Below are 21,113 nucleotides of genomic sequence, written 5' to 3'. Positions count from 1 at the left end.
TGCTGGGCTTCCAGCTGTTCAGAGCGGATTGCGTTGCGGAATCATTGGGGAAAACGAGAGGTGGCGGCACATGCATTTACATTAACGAAAGTTGGTGTACAGATGTAACAGTGTTGAAATAGATGTGCTGTCCTAATTAAGAAGCACTCTTCGTCAACTGTTAGCCTTTCTACTCGCCGTGGGAGTTTTCCTCGTTCATTCTCTTGAGTGTTTACATCCCGCCACAAGCACAGCGCTGCAACAGCTGGCTGATCACATCACAGACATGGAGCAACAACACCCGGACTCACTTATTATTCTTGGGGATTTTAACAAAGCTGACCTCACACATGAACTGCCAAAATACAAACAACACATCACAATCCCCACCAGAGACAGAAATATACTGGACCACTGCTACACCACTGTAAAGGATGCATATTGCTCTGTCCCATGTGCAGCTTTAGGACTCTCTGATCACTGTCTGGTTCATCTTCTCCCGACCTAAAAGCAGAAACTAAAATCAGCTAAACCTGTAGTAAAGACTGTAAAGAGATGGACCAATAAAGCAGAGCTGGAACTACAAGCCTGCTTTGACTACACTGATTGGAGTGTTTTTGAGGCTGCAGCCACAGACCTGGATACTGTGACATCATGTATCAGTTTCTGTGAGGATATGTGCAACCCTACCAGGACTTTTTTATCATTCAATAACAATAAACCATGGTTTTCAGAAAAACTCAGACAGCTTTGTCATGCCAAAGAGGATGCTTACAGAAGTGGGTTTAAAATCTTGTACAACCAGGCCAGAAACACACTGACTAAGCAGATTAGAGTGGCCACCACCTCCTCGTTCTGTAGAGAATTAACAAATGGCTGATGACATGAATGTGTTTAACTGCAGGTTTGTAAAGCCCAGTCTCACACCCCTCCCCCGCTCTGATCTTCACTTCACTTAACACACACACACCAACACCTCCTGCAACCCCTCTCCTGCTACTCAACCTGCACTTATGGTCTGTGAGGAGGATGTGTGCCAGGTCTTCAAGAAACAGAAGACTAGGAAAGCTTCAGGCCCAGACAGTGTTTCACCTGCCTGTCTGAAAGTCTGCACTGATCTTCAATAGATCACTGAAGCAGTGTGAAGTTCCCTGCTGCTTCAAATGCTCCTCCATCATTCCGGTCCCCCAGAAACCCAAAATCACAGGACATAATGACTACAGACCTGTTGCTCTCACGTCTGTGGTCATGAAGTCGTTTGAGAGACTGGTTTTGGCCTACCTGAAGGACATCACTGGACCCCTGCTAGACCCCCTTCAGTTTGCTTACTGAGCAAACAGGTCTGTGGATGATGTTGTCAACATGGGATTGCATCATATCCTGGGACTTATGCAAGGATCCTATTTGTGGACTTCAGTTCAGCCTTCAATACCACCATGCCTGATCTTCTCTCAACCAAACTGACCCAGCTCTGACCCACCCCAATCTGTTGATGGATCATCAGCTTTCTGACAGATAGGCCGCAGCTCTCACTGTTAGCACTGCTGCTCCTCAGGGATGCATTCTCTCTCCGCTGCTCTTCTCCCTGTAAACGAATGACTGCACTGCAAAGGACCCCTCTGTCAAGCTCCTGAAGTTTGCAGACAACACCACGGTCATCTGCCTCATCCATGACGGTGACGAGTCTGCATACAGATGGGAGGTTGAACAGCTGGCTGTCTGGTGCGGTCACAACAACCTTGAGCTGAACACGCTCAAAACAGCAGTGATGATAGTGGACTTCAGCAGAAATCCCCCCCCCCAATCCTGAACAGCACTGGCAGCAGTGGAGTCATTCAGGTTCCTGGGCTCTACCATCTCTCAGGTCCTGAAGTGGGACACCCACATAGACTCCATTGTGAAGAAGGCTCAGCAGAGGTTGTACTTCCTTCGCCAGCTTAGGAAGTTCAACCTGCCACAGGAGCTGCTGACACAGTTCTACTCTGCCGTCATTGAGTCTGTCCTGTGTACATCTATAACTGTCTGGTTTGATTCAGCCACCAAATCAGACAGAAGGAAACTACAGCGGACAGTCAGGACTGCGTAGAGGATTATTAGTGCCCCCTTGCCCACCCTCCAAGACTTGTATGTCTCAAGTGTGAGGAAACGTGCAGGTAGAATCACTCTTGACCCCACATATCTTGCCCACTCCATTTGAACTGTTGACCTCTGGCCGGCGCTACAGAGCACTGAGTGCCAGGACATCCAGGCACAAGAACAGTTTTTACACTCCATTTTCCACATGAACAATTAAACTGCCTTCAGGAATCCCACATAGTGCAATAATGTAAATCAATATCTCATGCACATATGTAAATTCACTCATATTTAATTGAATAACTGTACATACCCCTACCTTGCACATACATTACCACTTGAACATGTACAGGTACATACGCCATTCTATGTTATATGTCCTATTTTTTGTATGTCTGTTTATACTCTTACCTTTGTTTTATATTCTGTGTCTCACTGTAATGTTGTGTGCACTATCACCAAAAAATATTCCTTGTGTACGTGAGAACACTTGGCAATAATGCTCATTCTGATTCTGATTCTTCTATAGCAGTACATAGTAATAAATATCAACATTTACCTAAATTACTAAAACGTGGATCAACAAACCCTTAATTAAATTCTTATTGTTGCAACCCACCCTGTGTCTCTGGCGCTATTAAAATTCCACAACATTGGCCCGACCAATGGCATGAGTTGGGGGCGGGGCTATCTGTTTGTTCAAATAGACAGCATACGGTGGGTGTATTCGTAAGTCTGTTTGAAAACAATGTTTATTTTTTGCAATTCTGTTTGGTGGTGCTAATGGCGCAGAAATTGCACACTTCAGTTTTTAAGGAAATTAATCAATTTAACCAACTACATCTGCGTTTTTGCTACAGAAGTTTAAAACAGAGGTGCTGTTAAAACATCTATGTCTTAACGTTCTCATACCCACGAGTCACGAGACATGGAAGGATTGTGAAACTAGTATTATGACAGTCTTAAAGAAACAGTCGTTTCTTTATTCACAATGTTGCTCAATTTTATATCGGCAGCAAAATCATACGATCTGTCGCCTAGTCCTAGTGCAAAGTTCAAGTAAATTTAACTTTAAATTGTAGAAACATGACATTTTCATATTTTATAGAAAAGAAAACCTCTGTAAATAGTTTTGATTTGGTCTTCTCAGGGTTTTCAGGTGCTGGTAGAGATGGAGTGGTTGGATTATGGTCATAAGTTTGCCGATCGCTGCGGTCACGGGGAGAACGAGGATCCGAACGAGCGTTGTCCAGTGTTCCTGCAGTGGCTGGACTGTGTACATCAGCTTCAGAGACAGTTCCCATGCTCCTTTCAGTTCAACGAGGCCTTCCTGGTACTCACGGTCACCTATCATCTTTGATAGATGCTTCTTCAGTTTCTGTATAATTATTGTGCTGCTAATTAACCCCTGCTGGAGGTTTAATATGCCACTAGTCAATTTTATTTAGCATATAATGAGGGTGTTTCAATAAATAAAGGTTTAATGTGCTGCTTTAATGGCTTTTTGTGTAATTCCCCAGTGGCCATATAGTCACTTCTGAATTCCAGCTTTGGGGTTTTAGGAAACATCTCTTATTCTAGTTCTATTATGTTGTAAACAGACTAGTAAGATTAATACTGCTGTGTTTGTCTCTGTAGGTGAAGTTAGTTCAGCACACATACTCGTGTCTGTTTGGGACGTTCCTGTGTAACAGTGTGAAGGAGCGCGAGGAGCGGTGTGTTCAGAAAAAGACGTGTTCTGTGTGGACTCTCCTGAGACCTACAAACCCAGCCTTCCACAACATCCTTTATTCACCACGATCTGAGGCGGTAACACACTTCATTCACTCTCAGACTGTGACTGTTGATCTCTTGATTGTTGTCTTGGTCTCAAATATATCACACATCTGCACTGAGCAGTTTGGGGCAAACACCAGAACAGACATATCATAAATAACCACATCTAGCCTTAGGTAGGTTAGCGCCCTACCTAGACAGGATTTTAAGCATAAAGTGAGCTGTCTACCTTGACAGCATTTTGAGCATCTAGTGAGCTGCTTGCCTAGACAGCATTTTGAGTATATAGCGAAATGCCTAACTAGACAGCATTTTGGGCATCTAGCGAGCTGCCAAACTAGACAGTGTATTTGGGCATCTAGCGAGCTGCCTACCTAGACAGAATTTTGGGCATCTAGCGAGCTGCCTACCTTGACAGCATTTTGAGCATATAGCGAGCTGCCTACCTAGACAGAATTTTGGGCATTTAGTGAGATGCCTACCTTGACAGCATTTTGAGCATATAGCGAGCTGCCTACCTAGACAGCATTTTGAACATCTAGTGAGCTGCTTGCCTAGACAGCATTTTGAGCATATAGCGAGCTGCCTACCTAGACAGAATTTTAGGCATTTAGTGAGATGCCTACCTTGACAGCATTTTGAGCATGTAGCGAGCTGCCAAACTAGACAGTGTATTTGGGCATCTAGCGAGCTGCCTACCTAGACAGAATTTTGGGCATCTAGCGAGCTGCCTACCTAGACAGAATATTTGGGCATCTAGCGAGCTGCCTACCTTGACAGCATTTTGAGCATATAGCAAGATGCCTACCTAGACATAATTTTGGGCATTTAGTGAGCTGCCTACCTAGACAGCGTATTTGGGCATCTAGTGAGCTGCCTACCTAGACAGCATTTTTAGCATATAGAGAGATGCCTAACTAGACAGCACATTTGGGCATCTAGCGAGCTGCCTACCTAGAAAACATTTTGAGCATATAGCGAGATGCCTACCTAGACATAATTTTGGGCATTTAGTGAGCTGCCTACCTAGACAGCGTATTTGGGCATCTAGTGAGCTGCCTACCTAGACAGCATTTTTAGCATATAGAGAGATGCCTAACTAGACAGCACATTTGGGCATCTAGCGAGCTGCCTACCTTGACAGCATTTTGAGCATATAGCGAGATGCCTACCTAGACATAATTTTGGGCATTTAGTGAGCTGCCTACCTAGACAGCGTATTTGGGCATCTAGTGAGCTGCCTACCTAGACAGCATTTTTAGCATATAGAGAGATGCCTAACTAGACAGTGCATTTTGGCATCTAGGGAGCTGCCTACATAGAAAGCATTTTGAGCATATAGTGAGATGCCTAACTAGATGGCATTTTTGGCCACAGTCTTAATCGCTCCATTTCATTCAGGTTTTGCACCCCGTGTGTCACGTGCAGAATCTGATGCTATGGAGTGCCATCTACTTGCCTAACTCTGCCCCCTCCACACCCTCTGATGAGTCATGTGTGCCATACTTCGCCCCCTTAGCCACACCTGCAAGCAGGTAAAAGTGCACTAAATATATATATATATATATATATATATATATATATATATATATATATATATATATACACCAAGCAACGTTGCCACATGCTGCATTAATATAAAATTGTGTGTTTTCTTTACTGATGGTTTCGGCAGATTACCAAAGACTCGGTCATACAACGACTTGCCCGCATCTTGTGAGAGTTTAACCTCTGCGATTCCAAACCGCCGCAGCAGTGACCCCAACCTGACTGAAAAGTGGCAAGACCACACGCTCACCCGGGAGATCACCATGACAACAAAACCCGACATGACCAGCACTCAGACGTCAGAAAGTAGCGCAGATGACAGTCTCAATAATTCAATGACAGCACTGGATTATCGACTCAACTGGACAGTATGTGAAATCAACGATAGTAATTCTGAAATGTTAAACTGTGACCTACGAGGTAACATGGGGATTTCTGTGGAGAATGGAGTGACTGACAGCCAAATTAAGAATATCTTACAGGAAGCAAAGGAAGAGGACAACAGGAAGTTGGACCTTCTAATCAACACACCTTCCTGCGATATTCCAGACGACTCTGCTGTAAATGTCATGATTGGCGCTACACACTCAGACGCAAGTGAGACGAACAGTGAGGACCGAGTGTGTGGGGCATCTGAGGAGCTTGAAGATCAAGCTGTGGAAATTGCCATCGATAAATCCCTGACACCCAATGTTTGCTCGCCCTCGTCCCATTCTGCCCTTTACACAAACGGAAACAGTGAGTCAGAAATGGACGGGTTACACCTTGACAATGAAATGCCCTGTGCCAACGTGTCAACCCATGATCCCTTACAATCTAGCAGCAAATCTTCAATGGAGAATCACACCCCATACACACATCCACCATCACACACTTCGTCTGAGCCGCCAAAATCACCCAAAACTCTTAACGGCATCCGCTCACCTCCCCAATGTCCCGTTCATCCTCTCTCTCCACCGTCGAGCAATCAGGACAGCCCTCTGTCTTACCATGGCAGCTGTGCCGAGACCTCAGCAGCAGGTGACGGTTTTCTATTGACGTCCCACAATCATTCGGCTGGTGTTTTGGTGCACGGGCCTGCAGTAGCTCAGCAGTTAACGCCATTAGATCACCAGGATAAGGACGGGTTGAGTTTTCACAGTGACGCCGTACAGGTGCGTCTGAGGCAGATGGAGGCAGGGCATCAATTGCAGGTGGAGATGCTGAAGAAACAGGTGCAGGAGCTGTGGAGCCGTTTACACGTCAACGGGAAACTGGTGAGGCACACACGTTTACTTAGCGGTCTAAAGGGGGGAAAAGAATGATACCAGAGTTGTGAACTTTCAGTCTAAATTGATTGTGGTGAGATAAAAAGGGCGTGTGCCGTGAAACAACAAAAAAAGGTTAATTGCACCACAAAGGGATGCTTGTGCACAGCTCTGAGCACAGGTCAAGGAAAGGCTGATTTATACTAGTCAGGGGCGGACTGGCCATCGGGAGATTCGGGACTTTTCCCAGTGGGCCGGCCGTGAAACGGGGCCGAATGGGCCGCCGCGTTATGCAGAACGGGCCACAAAACGGCGCCGCGATATGCCGAAGGGGGCAGCAATATGCAGAAAAGGACAGTGACAACCCCCCCATCACGATTGCTCTTCCCAGTCCGCCCCTGATACTAGTTACCATCTGTGATATCTGTTTACAACGGATAAATTCTGTGCTTTTTTTTTTAAGGATTTTTACTCCGTATATATTTGGTATGTGAGTGACAGTATTTGTTATATAGAGCGCAACAGTCTGGTTCTGGGAGTAAAAATCCCATTCATTTATTGAATAAATGACTCATTGATTTTCAATGATAACTTATAAACCTTTAAAGACAGACCTACCATGAGCTACGAGGTTGTTCATCGATATGGTTCCGTTGAAGCCATCCATCTGCAATATTGCAACTTCATTGTTTAAAAATCACGTTTGATAGCGGAATTCATGTTAAACAACTACATTAACCATGGTAAAGCATTGAAAGATCCACCAATCAGAGAACGTGTCCAACGAAACACGCGAAACGTGCCTCGGAACGACCGCCCACTCCCATGATGCACTGTGAATGACGTAATCGAGTCGGTCTCTCTTCACTCTTAAACTACTTATATATTTGTACATATCAGAATATTTTGCAATATTCACATCGTTTTTTATTCAATGACATAATTCGCAATGGTTTATGGGATTGTGGTTTGTGCCCTGATGAAAAACGGTAAGTACTACATCCTTGTACTTTTGTCTTTATGTCTGATTTTCAAATACTTTTCTCCCCCAAAACAAAGTTCTTGATGTTGTTATTCACCTCATAGCTGGTTGGTTTGGTTCATGGCGCACAGCTCTTTTATGAAGGATTTTACTACAAGTCTATGGAAGAAATGAATGTAGAAAATACTTCCGGAACCTAGACGGCTGAAAAAGTGGGCGGGCACTGTTGCGCTCTATTCTAGGGGGTATTTACACTTTGTCACTTCATGCGTTTTTCATGAAAAGACCAAGTGTAAATTCCCTCCAAGATGAATTAGAAACTAATATAAATCTGATATATACATCCGGAGTTGGTTTGAGATGCATTCCATTTGACACTCAAGTGTAAATGCATCTGGCTGTTCAAGTCACATATATAAACTTTATTCCGCCCAAACAGCGCTACGTCAGCAGATGAAAAAGCGAAGCAAAACAGCTGCTACTGAGTATTTGCACAGGGCTCACACCGCACAGTAAATAAAGACACATATGCATGTTGTAGGAGAAACAAATCTTTTTTCTTCATTTATTTGATGCATTTAGCTAACAAAACTGAAACTAAACACTGACAATATGTGACAGTTTGGTGTACAGTAGTAAATAACCATATTTTATATCAACATTTTTCCCCACTGCAAGTGCTGAATTTTGTAGGAAACAATGGTACAGCATCCAGACCCCTGAATCATCTCTGAAAGTGTGTTTGACTACACCGCGAATCTGGATATATGCTGGGTTATAAGTAACACTCTTCTCCATCATTTTGATAATTTTTTGATAAATTACTGCTGCCATGTTCAATAGAAAATGTACTCAAATATCTATTTTAAATAGCAAATACAGTTTATCGCCTGGTTTCCTCGGGCGGTAATAGCGCAGCGTTATAACTAGGGATGTGCAAAAAGACATAATTTCAAAATCAACTAGTCGGTGGGTTATGTCAACAGTTAGTGGGCTAGTTGGTCAATAAAGCCCTGTATAATTAAGCTGGAGTAATTTCCACAAGACACCAATCAGACACGTTTCCTTCCCAATTTGAAATGCCCAATTCCCAATGCGCTCTAAGTCCTCGTGGTGGTGTAGTGACTCGCCTCAATCCGGGTGGCGGAGGACGAATCTCAGTTATCTCCGTGTCTGAGAACATCAATCCGCGCATCTCGTCACGTGGCTTGTTGAGTGCGTTACCGCGGAGACGTAGCGCATGTGGAGGCTTCATGCTATTCTCCGCGGCATCCACGCACAACTCACCACGCACCCCATTGAGAGCGAGAACCACATTATAGCGACCACGAGGAGGTTACCCCATGTGACTCTATCCTCCCTAGCAACCGGGCCAATTTGGTTGCTTAGGAGACCTGGCTGGAGTCACTCAGCACGCCCTGGATTCAAACTCATGACTCCAGGAGTGGTAGTCAGCGTCTTTACTCGCTGAGATACCCAGGCCCCCCTAAGACACCTTTCTTAATAATAGGCTATAAACGCCTATTCAAAAAATAAATATGCTTAATGTTTGCCAAAACTGTCAAAGTCATCAAAAAAGAGAATTACAGATTATGTATAACAACGGGAACATTGTTTAGAGACAAAAAGTCTGATAGTAAAATACTGTTGTGGTGCTTTTTCTGTTGCTGTGTTTTTCACTCTTAAATGCATGTTTTTCCAACACCTCTTGTTGTTCATGACTTCATTACAAAATGAGTAAAAAACATAAATTCAAAAATACATTAAGTAAAAGCAATAGAACTAATAATAGCACATCGAATGCCTAAAACGGCGTGTGGGTAGTAATAGCTGGTCATAAAATCGACGTGATAGTGTTCAGCTGTATAAACTGAGCATAAAATAAGAAATAAGAGAGCACTAATAATAGATACAGTTGTGCTCAAATGTTTGCAAACCCTTGCATTGGCTTTGAAAATATGACTGATTATGCTCTGGAAAAAGACAGTGTGGTTGTTTCAAGGAGCACAATACTTGTTGACCCCTCTCCAAACATAGCGCTTATGGTTGTGACCATAAAGCTCTATTTTGGTCTCGTCACTCCAAATTACAGTGTGCCAGAAGCTGTGAGGCGTGTCAAAGTGTTGTCGGGCATATTGTAACCGGGCTTTTTTGTGGCATTGGCGCAGTAAAGTCTTCTTTCTGGCAACTCGAACATGCAGCTCATTTTTGTTCAAGTATCGTCGTATTGTGCTCCTTGAAACAACCACACCGTCTTTTTCCAGAGCAGTCTGTATTTCTCCTGAGGTTACCTGTGGGTTTTTCTTTGTATCCTGAACAATTCTTCTGGCAGTTGTGGCTGAAATCTTTCTTGGTCTACCTGACCTTGGCTTGGTATCAAGAGATCCCTGAATTTTCCACTTCTTAATAAGTGATTGAACAGTACTGACTGGCATTTTCAAGGCTTTGGATATCTTTTTATATCCTTTTCCATCTTTATAAAGTTCCATTACCTTGTTACGCAGGTCTTTTGACAGTTCTTTTCTGCTCCCCATGGCTCAGTATCTAGCCTGCTCAGTGCATCCACGTGAGAGCTAACAAACTCATTGACTATTTATACACAGACACTAATTGCAATTTAAAAAGCCACAGGTGTGGGAAATTAACCTTTAATTGCCATTTAAACCTGTGTGTGTCACTTTGTATGTCTGTAACAAGGCCAAACATTCAAGGGTGTGTAAACTTTTGATCAGGGCCTTTTGGGTGATTTCTGTTATCATTATGATTTAAAAAGGAGCCAAACAACTATGTGATAATAAATGGCTTCATATGATCACTATCCTTAAATAAAAGACGGTCATGCATGATCAGTCATATTTTCAAAATCAATGCCAAAATGTCACAATTTCTGCCAGGGTATGCAAACTTTTGAGCACAACTGTATGCTGTAATAGTATATTTACATAGAAGCGAATGTTATGTTATGAAGCGCAAATTTAGCCTGCCTCTATTCATAAATGAATTCCAAGGGTTAAACTTTTCTAATTTCAACTGCAGTATTTAAACCTACACTTAAAAAATCAAAGTAATAAAATGACACATCAAATATACTGTATCAAATATCAACTTTATTAGAACAATCCTACCAAAAAATAAATTACAAAAGGTAGCCTACCTTTCACTTAGACGACAGTCGTAAATTCCAGGCCGAAAATCAGTGTTTCAAAATACCATGAATATGCCTATATGTACATGCCATCGAATTTTAAACAGAGGCCTCACCGTTTAAATCAAATGCCAGCTTGTTGTAACCCGCTGAGTATACTGCATATGTTTTTATTCATGAGAGAATCAAAAAGAAATAAAAGGTTTCGCTCAATAATGCAAACACTTCGTAACAAAAATAGTCTAGTTATTTCACAGACAAAAATGGCTTAATCATTCATGCATCTCCATTTTTTCAGAAATAAAAGCATGTGTGCATGTTTAGGAAGGACACGTGAGCAAAACCTGTTTTTGCACATCCCTAGTTATTACGCTTGGCAAATAGCATAGCTTTTTTTTTTTAAAAGCACAGAAAAGGAATGATAATTTCTTGATTTAAAGAGGTCATGTCATGAGGAATCAAATAGGAATCAAATTTTCCTTTATCTTTTGACATGTAAGAGTTCGTTGTACTATAAAAACATACATTATGTTTCAGAACTCAAAACTTCCTCTCCAGTCCAAAGAGCGTTTAGTGACACCAAGCTGCACAAATACTTCCGTGGTTTTCTGACATCACACTGGGGCCTTCGTTAATGCATGACCGCCTCTACAACAAAACATCAATGCCTCCTTTTGAATGAATGAATGAACGTTACATTTATATATCGCTTTTCTGACACTACACTCAAAGTGCTTTACACAGTGAACAGGGGACTCTCCTCAACCGCCACCAGTGTGCAGAATCCACCTGGATGATGTGACGGCAGCCATAGTGCGTCAGTACTCTCACCACACACCAGCTATTGGTGGAGAGGAGAGAGTAGAGTTATAGAGCCAATTAATGGATGGGGATTATTAGGAGGCCATGATTGAGAAGGGCCAATGGGGGGAATTTAGCCAGGACACTGGGGTTACACCCCTACTCTTTACGAGAAGCGCTCTAGGATTTTTAATGACCACAGAGAGTCAGGACCTCAGCTTAAAGTCTCATTCCGAAGGATGGTGTCTTTTTACAGTATAGTGTCCCCATCACTATGCTGGGGCGTTAGGACCCACACAGAGCGCAGGGTGAGCACCCCCTGCTGGCCTCCCTAATACCTCTTCCTCCATTTAACGCCTCCTTTTACATCATCACAGCCTTGGCCCCGCCCACTGCCGCTCAAAAAGAGAGCAGGAAAGATAGGCCTACTATTCCTGCACACAGGACAACTTCTTCTGCCCATCTGGACTATTTTGAATAATTTTTCTATATAAACATGCACTAGATGGATGTCTTTGACCGTTGTCATGTATCTCACGCAACTTTGTCATGATCCATTTAAATACTCAAGACGCGGCGCAGGTTTTTGAGCTAAAATACCACGTGCAAAAGTGGTGCAACTGTGTAGTGAATTGTCCCCTGTGTGTATTTTGTTCTTTTTGCATAATAATAACAATATTTGGCCAGTGGATTAAAATAATTAAAAGTCAACATGAAATTAAAATGGACTATTTACTTCCGTAATACACATACTTGGTCTTATTGTGCACGATGCATTAGTGTTTGTTATTCCAAAGAAATAGTTTTTAATGTCTTTATAATATTTCATCAAAACAACTTATTCCCCCTCTGAAACGACTTTCCTTTTCGAGTGACATCACCTAACACCAGGCTATTAAAGGAATAGGGTGAGTAAATAATGAGAGGATGATCATTTTTGAGGAAACTATTCCTTTCATGCAATAGCCAAACAACGATTTAGCCATTGTTTTATGCTTTACCGTACCATGCATTGAAGGAGAACCCCATAGGAGCCATATCTAGAGATTTATAGCATATTCAAGTAATGTTGCTTACTTTGCCAGCTTCCTCTTTCTCCCTTCTCTGCAGACGTCTCTTCCGGACGGCGAGAATAATGTTGATTCTGGCTGTTTGTCACGCTGCAGTACTGAACTCTTGTCACAATCCAACTGGGAACAGATCAAACAACAGGACACAGAGGTGAGAAGAACGGCAGGCCATTTACTGGACTTACTGTAACTCTGTTATTCCTGAAGCATATGGGAAATTACTATTAAAGAGCAAACATGATGAAATGACTGTATGTGCTGTTTGTATCCAGGTTACACACTGGTACTCAGATCACCCAGCATCCCGTTGCTATGGTTGCGAGAGGACATTTTGGCTGGCGACAAGAAAACATCACTGCAGGTGAAAATGCTGACACTCGATCACTCTTTCAGAATCATTACATACACACTGTAACTCACCTCTCTCAACCCGGTTACATTCAAACAGAACCCAGTGTGAGTCATGGGGGCCGTTCACACAGTGTTCTTGCATTACAAAAAACTAGAAATGGACATGTTTCAAAAGCTGAAGTTCTTTTAACTTTAACACTGCATTTTAACCTTAAAAAGGATCTTAAATGGAAAAACGTAAGACAGAATACTGTATAGTATTGTAATATTCACTGTAAAACTACTAATAATAATAATATTAAATAAATAGTAATTGTATTATATTTAAGCAATAGCTCACATCTGTGATGCTCTGTTATGGAGCACTTTATTTGACAAAAATAACTCCAGTGTTTCCCCATATGCATTTTGCAGTGGTGCTGCTCTTGGGATTTCACAGTTCATTTAATATTCTTGACACATCGTAACTATAAATCATAACCCAGTGAGCTGTGCGCTTTGTACACTGCCTAAAGAGACCCCACAACACACACAAATACACGCACTTACTCACAATGATGTCACAGCATAACACGTCAAACTCCTTTCAGTTCAGTTCAATAAATACTTAATCTAAATATAAAATATATATATTTTAATAATTTGTTTCTCATCATTATTATAATCACATTTTCACTTTTTAAAAATACAAACATTCTACATTATATTAATTAATATTATATCATGAAATGGTATATATAATAATGATATGAGCCATCACTGTTTGAAATAATGTGCACAATTTACAAGTAATAACATTGAGTTTACATTCATTTGTATCAGAAACACTAAAAAGGTTACTGTCACTTTAAGAGTTCAACGAGCAGCACACAGTGTTCCGGTTCAGCGAACATCAATGAGAATCTCTCGGTTTCTTTAGCGCATCCATGCTGCATGAGATTAAAATTTATATTTCTGTAAAGAACAGAAAGATTATTAAGACAGAGTCACCTCATCTTTGATGGACACACATTACACGGAGGAAACGATCTGTTTTAAGCTCAAGCACTTTTCATCAACACAAGGTGATTTTCCAGGTATTCCAGTCCTTACATTTCTAAAAGCTAAATTCAAGCACTTTAAGGACCTCGTGTGAACCCTGTAAACACTGTAGAAAAAGTGCAGTAGTGGTTAAATCAAGCGATAGAGAGATTATGATGTTTGACGGGTCATTTCATTTATGATCACATGGACAGAAAACAATGCAAATTTTGAAGTTGAGTTATGCCATGATATGGTTCATAATTTTTTTGGGTCGCGATATATCGAAATTCGATATAGCGTTCCATCCCTAGTAGTTAGATGTTTCTTTAAATATACGAGAGTACCCCTAATCAGTTCCACTCAGTGGACAGTTTAAAGATATTCTAAACTGATTAAGAAAAAAATAACACTGGTGTCGAAACAAGACAAAAAAGCACCATACAAAGTAGTGCCTGTCTAGTATTGTATGTTTACATAGAAAAACATTTCCAAAACAGCACAAAAACATCTTGTGTGAATGACCCCTTAGGGTTGGGAATTGTAAAGAATGTACAGATCCTGGATCAGTTTCTGATTCCACCTAATGATACTGCTTCCAAAACGATTCCATTTTAATATCTTGGATTGGAATGAGGACAGTGACATTAGCAAAACAAAAAAGCAACAACAACAGGATATTACCCATTCATGTTATTGCACGTAGCAACAGCGCAGCGTTTACTCTGCTGGCTCTGTATCGCTCTTCAGATGTGGCTTTTGTGCTGCCTAACATGCCTTAACATCATGATATGGAATGTTCTAGATGCAAATTTAATATCCTACTGTGGCCCTATTTGGACAGGATTTCTTTTAAATGGGGACGTGGGGATATGTAATAATTACCAGAGCTTCTATGTGATTTAATCCCTTTCGAATCGGTTATTTTACAGACTACTTCTATAGAGACAGCTGGTAAAAATAACCCTAGGTTATAAGAAGTAATATAAGGAGGTTTCCCGGTATTTCCGCACTTTGAAATATGAAGGCGTTCCACAACGTGCTCAACAAGTCACGTGATAAGATGCGAGGATTGACGGTCTCAGATGCGGAGGCAACTGAGATTCGTCGTCCTCCACCCGGATTGAGGTGAGTCACTACGCCATCACGAGGACTTAGAGCGCATTGGGAATTGGGCATTCCAAATTGGGGAGAAAATCAAAAAGAAAAAAAGAAAGCTTAAACCACTTATCAGAGGATTAAGGCTACTTGATATGGCAACTTTAAGCAAGATTTAATGTGCATTAGCAAGCCTAGCTTATGCATCTTCCAATACAAAAATGACCCTTAATGAAAATATTTAATAACCAAATTGCTGAAAAAGTAATCAGCTAAATAAATACTGTGATAGATTTATTTCGATCGAAGGGTAGAGTTTAACCCTCAATTAGCCTTTGAAATAATTTACCATGGTAACTATAGTTTCCACCAAAATACCTTATTTATTACAGTTATTGTCACTATTGTTAAGTTTGTAATATATTAATTTGGGAGCTCCTTCGGTTTTAGAATATTTTGCCATGCTATCTTGCCATGAGAAACTATGTCGGAACTACAGTGGAAAGAAAAAGTATGTGAACCCTTTGGAATTAGCTGGTTTTCTGCATTAATTGGTCATAAAATGTGATCTCATCTTCATCAGAGTAACAAGTATAGACAAAAACAATGTGCTTAAACTAACAACACACAAACAATTATAATCTTTCATGTGTTTATTGAACACATCCCAACATTCATAGTGCTGTGGAAAAAGTAAGTGAACCCTTGGATTTAATAACTGGTTGATCCTCCTTTGGCAGCAATAACCTCAATCAAGTGTTTCCGGTATCTGCGGATTAAACCTGCACAACGTTCAGAAGGAATTTTGGATCATTCTTCCTTACAGAACTGCTTCAGCTCAGACATATTCTTAGGATGTCTGGTGTCTCTCTTGAGGTCATTCCACAGCATCTCTATTGGGTTAAGGTCTGGGCTCTGACTGGGACACTCCAAAATGTGGATTTTCTTTTTTTGAAGTCATTCTGTAGTGGATTTACTTCGATGTTTAGGGTCATTGTCCTGCTGCTTCACCCAACTTCTACTGATCTTCAGCTGGCACACAGACACCCTGACATTATCCTGTAGGATATCTTGATAAACTTGGGAATTTATTTTTCCCTCGATGATGGCAAGTGGTCTAGGCCCTGAAGCAGCAAAGCAGCCCCAAATCATGATGCTCCCTCCACCGTACTTCACCGTTGGGATGATGTTTTCATGTTGGTATGCGGTGCCCTTTTTATGCCATACGTAGTGCTGTGTGTTCTTCCCAAACAATTCAACATTAGTTTCATCAGTCCACAAAACATTTTCCCAGTAGTGTTGTGGAGTGTCAAGGTGGTTTTTGGCAAACTTCAGGTGTGCTGCAATGTTTTTGTAGGAAAGCAGCGGCTTCCTTCATGATGTCCTGCCATGAACACCATACCTGTTTAATGTTTTCTGTATAGTAGACTCATGAACAGAGATGTTAACCAGTTCCAATGATTCCTTCAAGTCTTTATCTGTCACTCTAGGGTTCGTTTGTACCTCATTGAGCATTCTGCGGTGTGCACTTTGAGTCATCTTGGCTGGACGGCCACTTCTAGTGAGAGTACCTATAGTACTAAATCATCTCCATTTATAGACAGTTTGTCTAACGGTGGACAGATGAATATTTAAGCTCTTTGCGATAACTTTGTAACCCTTTCCAACTTTATGCAAAGCAACAATTCTTGATCGTAGGTCTTCTGAGATCTTTTTTTACGAGGCATGGTCCACATCAGCAGAAGCTTCTTGTGAATGAGAAAACTCAAAATGTTTGAGTGCTTTTTATAAGTCAAAGTAGCTCTAACCCACACCTCCAATCTCGTTTCATTAATTGGATGCCAGGTTTGCCAACTCTTGACTCTAGCTTTTTTAGTCGTCTTTAGCCTAGAGGTTCACTTACTTTTTCCAACCTACACTGTGAATGTTTAATGAGATGTGTTCAACAAAGACATAAAAGATTATAATTGTTTGTGTGTTGTTAGTTTAAGCACATTGTGTTTGTCTATAGTTGTGATTGATGAAGATGAGATCACATTTTATGAGCAATTAATGCAGAAAACCAGCTAATTCCAAAGGGTTCACATACTTTTCTTGCCACTGTACATTACGTATGACGCACGGGGCCGTTTCGCAAAAAAGGCAAACATTTTAGAACAAGTAATGAAACACAATGTTGTGATGTTTGGTGGAACAGACTCTGAAAAGGAAACGGCTCTTGATTCCCAACCCTGCTGCTACAGTAGTGATGTATTAGATGAGTTTGATTGGCGTCTCCTCTCATTTGTGTCCTTGACTCTCCTTCTTTCATTGTGTTTCTTTATTTCCTCTGCAGTGGCAGAGAGCCTGTTGAAGAAGCCTGGTGAGACTTCCTGCTTCCTTTTCCCCATCACTTCCTCTATCCATCCATGTGTCTTTGCCTTCACCTAAAATATCTCAGTAGCTGGGTTTCCATCCATGTATTTTTATGTGTAATTTGGGATATCAAATGCCAAAAAAATCTTTAAAATGTGCATTAAAAAAACATTTACACTCACTTGAAGTGGATCAATATTTTATTCAATAAGAAGACGTGCATAAACTACGATAGAAACACATTTACCAAATATATCCTATAGAATTTATGTAGGAATATAGATGAGCATCAATAAAAGTCTCAAGACATTGCTTCAACAAGCCATGTGAATACATAATTCGCTCAGAGAATATCATCAATATCAAACTACATGCATATCTCAATGTATACTTCTTCATGTTCAAATAAAATTTATTCTGCATGCTATGACATTCAGGAAGTTCAGTAAATTAAACCGTACTCTATCGCCCTCTGTAGGAACTGTGGGAATGTGTTCTGCGCCAGCTGCTGCGAGAAGGTGACGGTCCCAAGTCAACAGCTCCGTGAGCCAAACCACATGTGCCAGGCGTGTTACGGGCACCTCCGACCCTCGGGCGTGCCCCCTGCACTGCCCCCCGCTGACCTGGAGCTTGAGAAACCCATTACTGCCAGCTCGAACTAGAACTACATCTCAAATAAAACAATATGAGAAGCCCAAAGCTGACTAAATATCACTGAGAAAGGGACAGTCCACACAACAGTTAATATTCTGTCATCATTTACTCACCCACATGTTGTTCCAAACCTGCATGACTTTCTTTAGTGGAAAACAAAACAAAATGCTTAGCAGAATGTTCATGCTGCTCTTTGCTACTAGGGTAGGATTGTACCAGCTGTATGTAAAGACTCACTGAAGTTTGTTTAAGCTTAGTCACTCTTTCAAGTGATTTTATTAAGGAAAATGTAGAAAATTGTACCACACAATTTGGGCAAATTAGCTTCAGAAAAGGTGACTAGCTGAAAGGTGAGTAGTTTGCATCCCTGCATTTTAATATCCTATATATTTACATATATGTCATGCTGAAGAGCATCAAAGAAGTCTGTTTTTTTCATTATGTTCTCCCTTGTTAACGTAAACGAGTGTGAATGTCAACATCATCATAAATGTCTAAACGATTGAAGTCTGTTGTCCAAAACATGACCTCATTGATGTCATTTAATCACATAAAAGTTGTCTGTATGACTGTTGCGTAATATTCCAAGTCTTTTGAGGTCATACGATAGCTTTTTGTAAGGAACATACAGGAACGCAAGTTGTTTTTCCACTGATGATCTTCTCCTCCAGTGAAGCTCTTGAATCACATTCTCAAAAATCTCAAATTTGGTGCCGTTCCTCACACAAAGCTATCATATGACTTCAGAAGACTTGGAATATAGCACACGAGTCGTACAGACTATTCTGATTATACTTTTTTGGAGCATGACAGTAAAAAAAAAAAAAATCCACTTATGTTGAATGGAAACAGAAGCTCAGACATTCTGCTTAACATCTCCTTTTGTGTTCCACTGAAGAAAGTAATACAGGTTTAAAACAACAAATATGTAAGTAAACTTGCATCCTCTTCCTGTAACATGCATTCAAGACTTCTTACTCTTGTACTTTAATCTTAAATTATCTAGAACTCTTGAACCTTTGATAGATTCAGTCTGACTCTAGAATCTGGAGCCGGATGATTTTTGCACATCTTTATGAAATGTATATGTAGCTATATTAGGTCACGTGTACAGTCAATGATGAGCATTGTGTAATGAAATCTGAATACAAGTGCTGGCGGACTATATGGAGTTTCATGAACTTGAGCAATACTTAACGGATCTTCAAAACATCGAGGAGTGTTCGGCTGTATGAAAAAATATTCTGGCTGATCCGTGTTTGGATACATATCTGAAACATGTCTGCTGGTTGAGGGGCTCCATGTATCTGACCTGATGAAATCTCCCTGAATGCTGCTCTCTCTCTCTCTCTCTCTCAGATTTACTCTATCGCTGGACAGATGATGATGTACGAGCTGTCTACTGCTGCTAATGCTGTTGCTTATAGTGTCTGTGGCACGCTGAGACATTTGTGTGAATTAAATTAAAGCACAACACACTGCCAACCTGCTATACATGTTTGCTTGAGTGACTGTTATACAACTAAGATTGTGTTGTGATTATTCTTATGTTCATTTAAAGATGCACTTCAACAATGGAATCTGAAACTAAAAACTATTGATTTTAAATAATGCTGCATCCACACCACTAGGAAAGCCCTCAATGAGTAGAATACAATCAGCCTATTTGTTTTAACAAACTCTTTTTAAGTTTAAATTAAAATATTACTTTGACGGTTCAGCCGGTTCCCTCCTCCTCCTTTCCCATTTTTAATCTTGTTACATTGGTGCCGAAGCCTGGGAGGTAGGAGGGATGCGCTGTGGTGGAGTCCTTGCCACCTGGACGCGGAGGAACGGCCGCCTTCCACGAGGGGAGGAGTGGCTTGCTGCCGGGCGCCTGGAGTGGTGGAGCCATTGCCAGGGGTGGAGGGGCTCCCTACCGGCTGCCAGAACGCGGAGGGGCATTCCATCCGCCAGGGATTGGAGGACTTGCTCCGAGGGTGGAGGAGTGATCGAGGACCAGCCGATGGCGTGTCTGGGAACCAGAGAGCAAGTTTTTTTTTCCCTCTCTCTCTCACTGTCGCTCCACCTTGCCCTTTCCCTCTCTCTCCTCTTTTTTTTTTGTTTTTCCCTCCCCAGCTCTAGAGAGGTGGGGAAAAGCCTGCCGGTAGGTGGGGCCGGAAGGGCAGCTGGAAGGGCAGATGTACGTCATGCCGGGGATTCCCCGGCCTGAGGCAAAGGAGGGTGGATTGTGACGAGGAGGAGGGCGGGTGCCGGGCGTGCGTAGTCCAATCAGGCTAATCAACTGAGGAGAGGGATAAGTGCAGCAGGATGCGGCAGTTCGAGAGAGAGACAGCCACATGCAGCTGCCGTGTGTGTGTTTGTTTTGTGTCTTTTTGTTTGTTTAAATTAAAATACTACTTTGATGGTTCAGCTGGTTCCTGCCGCCTCCTTTCCCATTTTTAACCTAGTTACAACATCTTTTTAAAAAAAAAATTTTATCCCCTTTTCTCCCAATTTGGAATGCCCAATTCCCACTACTTAGTAGGTTCTCGTGGTGGCGCGGTTACTCACCTCAATCCGGGTGGCAGAGGACAAGTTTCAGTTGCCTTCGCTTCTGAGACCATCAATCCGCGCATCTTATCACGTGACTCGTTGTTAATGACACCGCGGAGACTCACAGCATGTGGAGGCTCATGCTACATTCCACGATACACGCACAGTTTACCACACGCCCCATTGAGAACGATAACCATTAATCGCGACCACGAGGAGGTTACCCCATGTGACTCTACCCTCCCTAGCAACCAGGCCAATTTGGTTGCTTAGGAGACCTGGCTGGAGTCACTCAGCACACCCTGGATTCGAACTCGTGACTCCAGGGGTGAGAGTCAGCGTCAATACTCGCTGAGCTACCCAGGCCCCTGTCGTTGACATCTTGATGTTATTTCAGATTGTACTGCTGCATCTTTTTTCCTCTTCTTAGAATCCAAAGTGCCGAAAGTGACATTTTTCATTGCGAGGCATCATTA

General features: G+C 41.7%; 1 protein-coding gene across 5 annotated transcripts in view; it reads left to right on the top strand.

Moving 5' to 3' along the window:
• LOC127423162 (myotubularin-related protein 3-like) overlaps positions 1-19,592 on the top strand; it is a 47,096-nt gene extending 27,504 nt beyond the window's left edge. For 3 of the 5 annotated variants that reach the window (XM_051667284.1, XM_051667308.1, XM_051667317.1), the window contains 8 exons: positions 3,206-3,388; positions 3,694-3,864; positions 5,233-5,366; positions 5,507-6,635; positions 12,665-12,775; positions 12,897-12,985; positions 17,429-17,455; positions 17,927-19,592. In XM_051667284.1, the coding sequence (XP_051523244.1) occupies positions 3,206-3,388; positions 3,694-3,864; positions 5,233-5,366; positions 5,507-6,635; positions 12,665-12,775; positions 12,897-12,985; positions 17,429-17,455; positions 17,927-18,110 (2,028 nt within the window). In that variant the 3' untranslated portion in view covers positions 18,111-19,592. The remainder of the gene's footprint in view (positions 1-3,205; positions 3,389-3,693; positions 3,865-5,232; positions 5,367-5,506; positions 6,636-12,664; positions 12,776-12,896; positions 12,986-17,428; positions 17,456-17,926) is intronic. The other 2 variants (XM_051667301.1, XM_051667292.1) reach the window with 2 other exon arrangements.
• The last annotated feature ends 1,521 nt before the right edge of the window (positions 19,593-21,113 follow it).

This window comes from Myxocyprinus asiaticus, chromosome 3, assembly GCF_019703515.2.
Source record: "Myxocyprinus asiaticus isolate MX2 ecotype Aquarium Trade chromosome 3, UBuf_Myxa_2, whole genome shotgun sequence".
Classification (NCBI taxonomy): domain Eukaryota; kingdom Metazoa; phylum Chordata; class Actinopteri; order Cypriniformes; family Catostomidae; genus Myxocyprinus; species Myxocyprinus asiaticus.
This window is presented reverse-complemented; position numbering and strand designations above follow the sequence as displayed.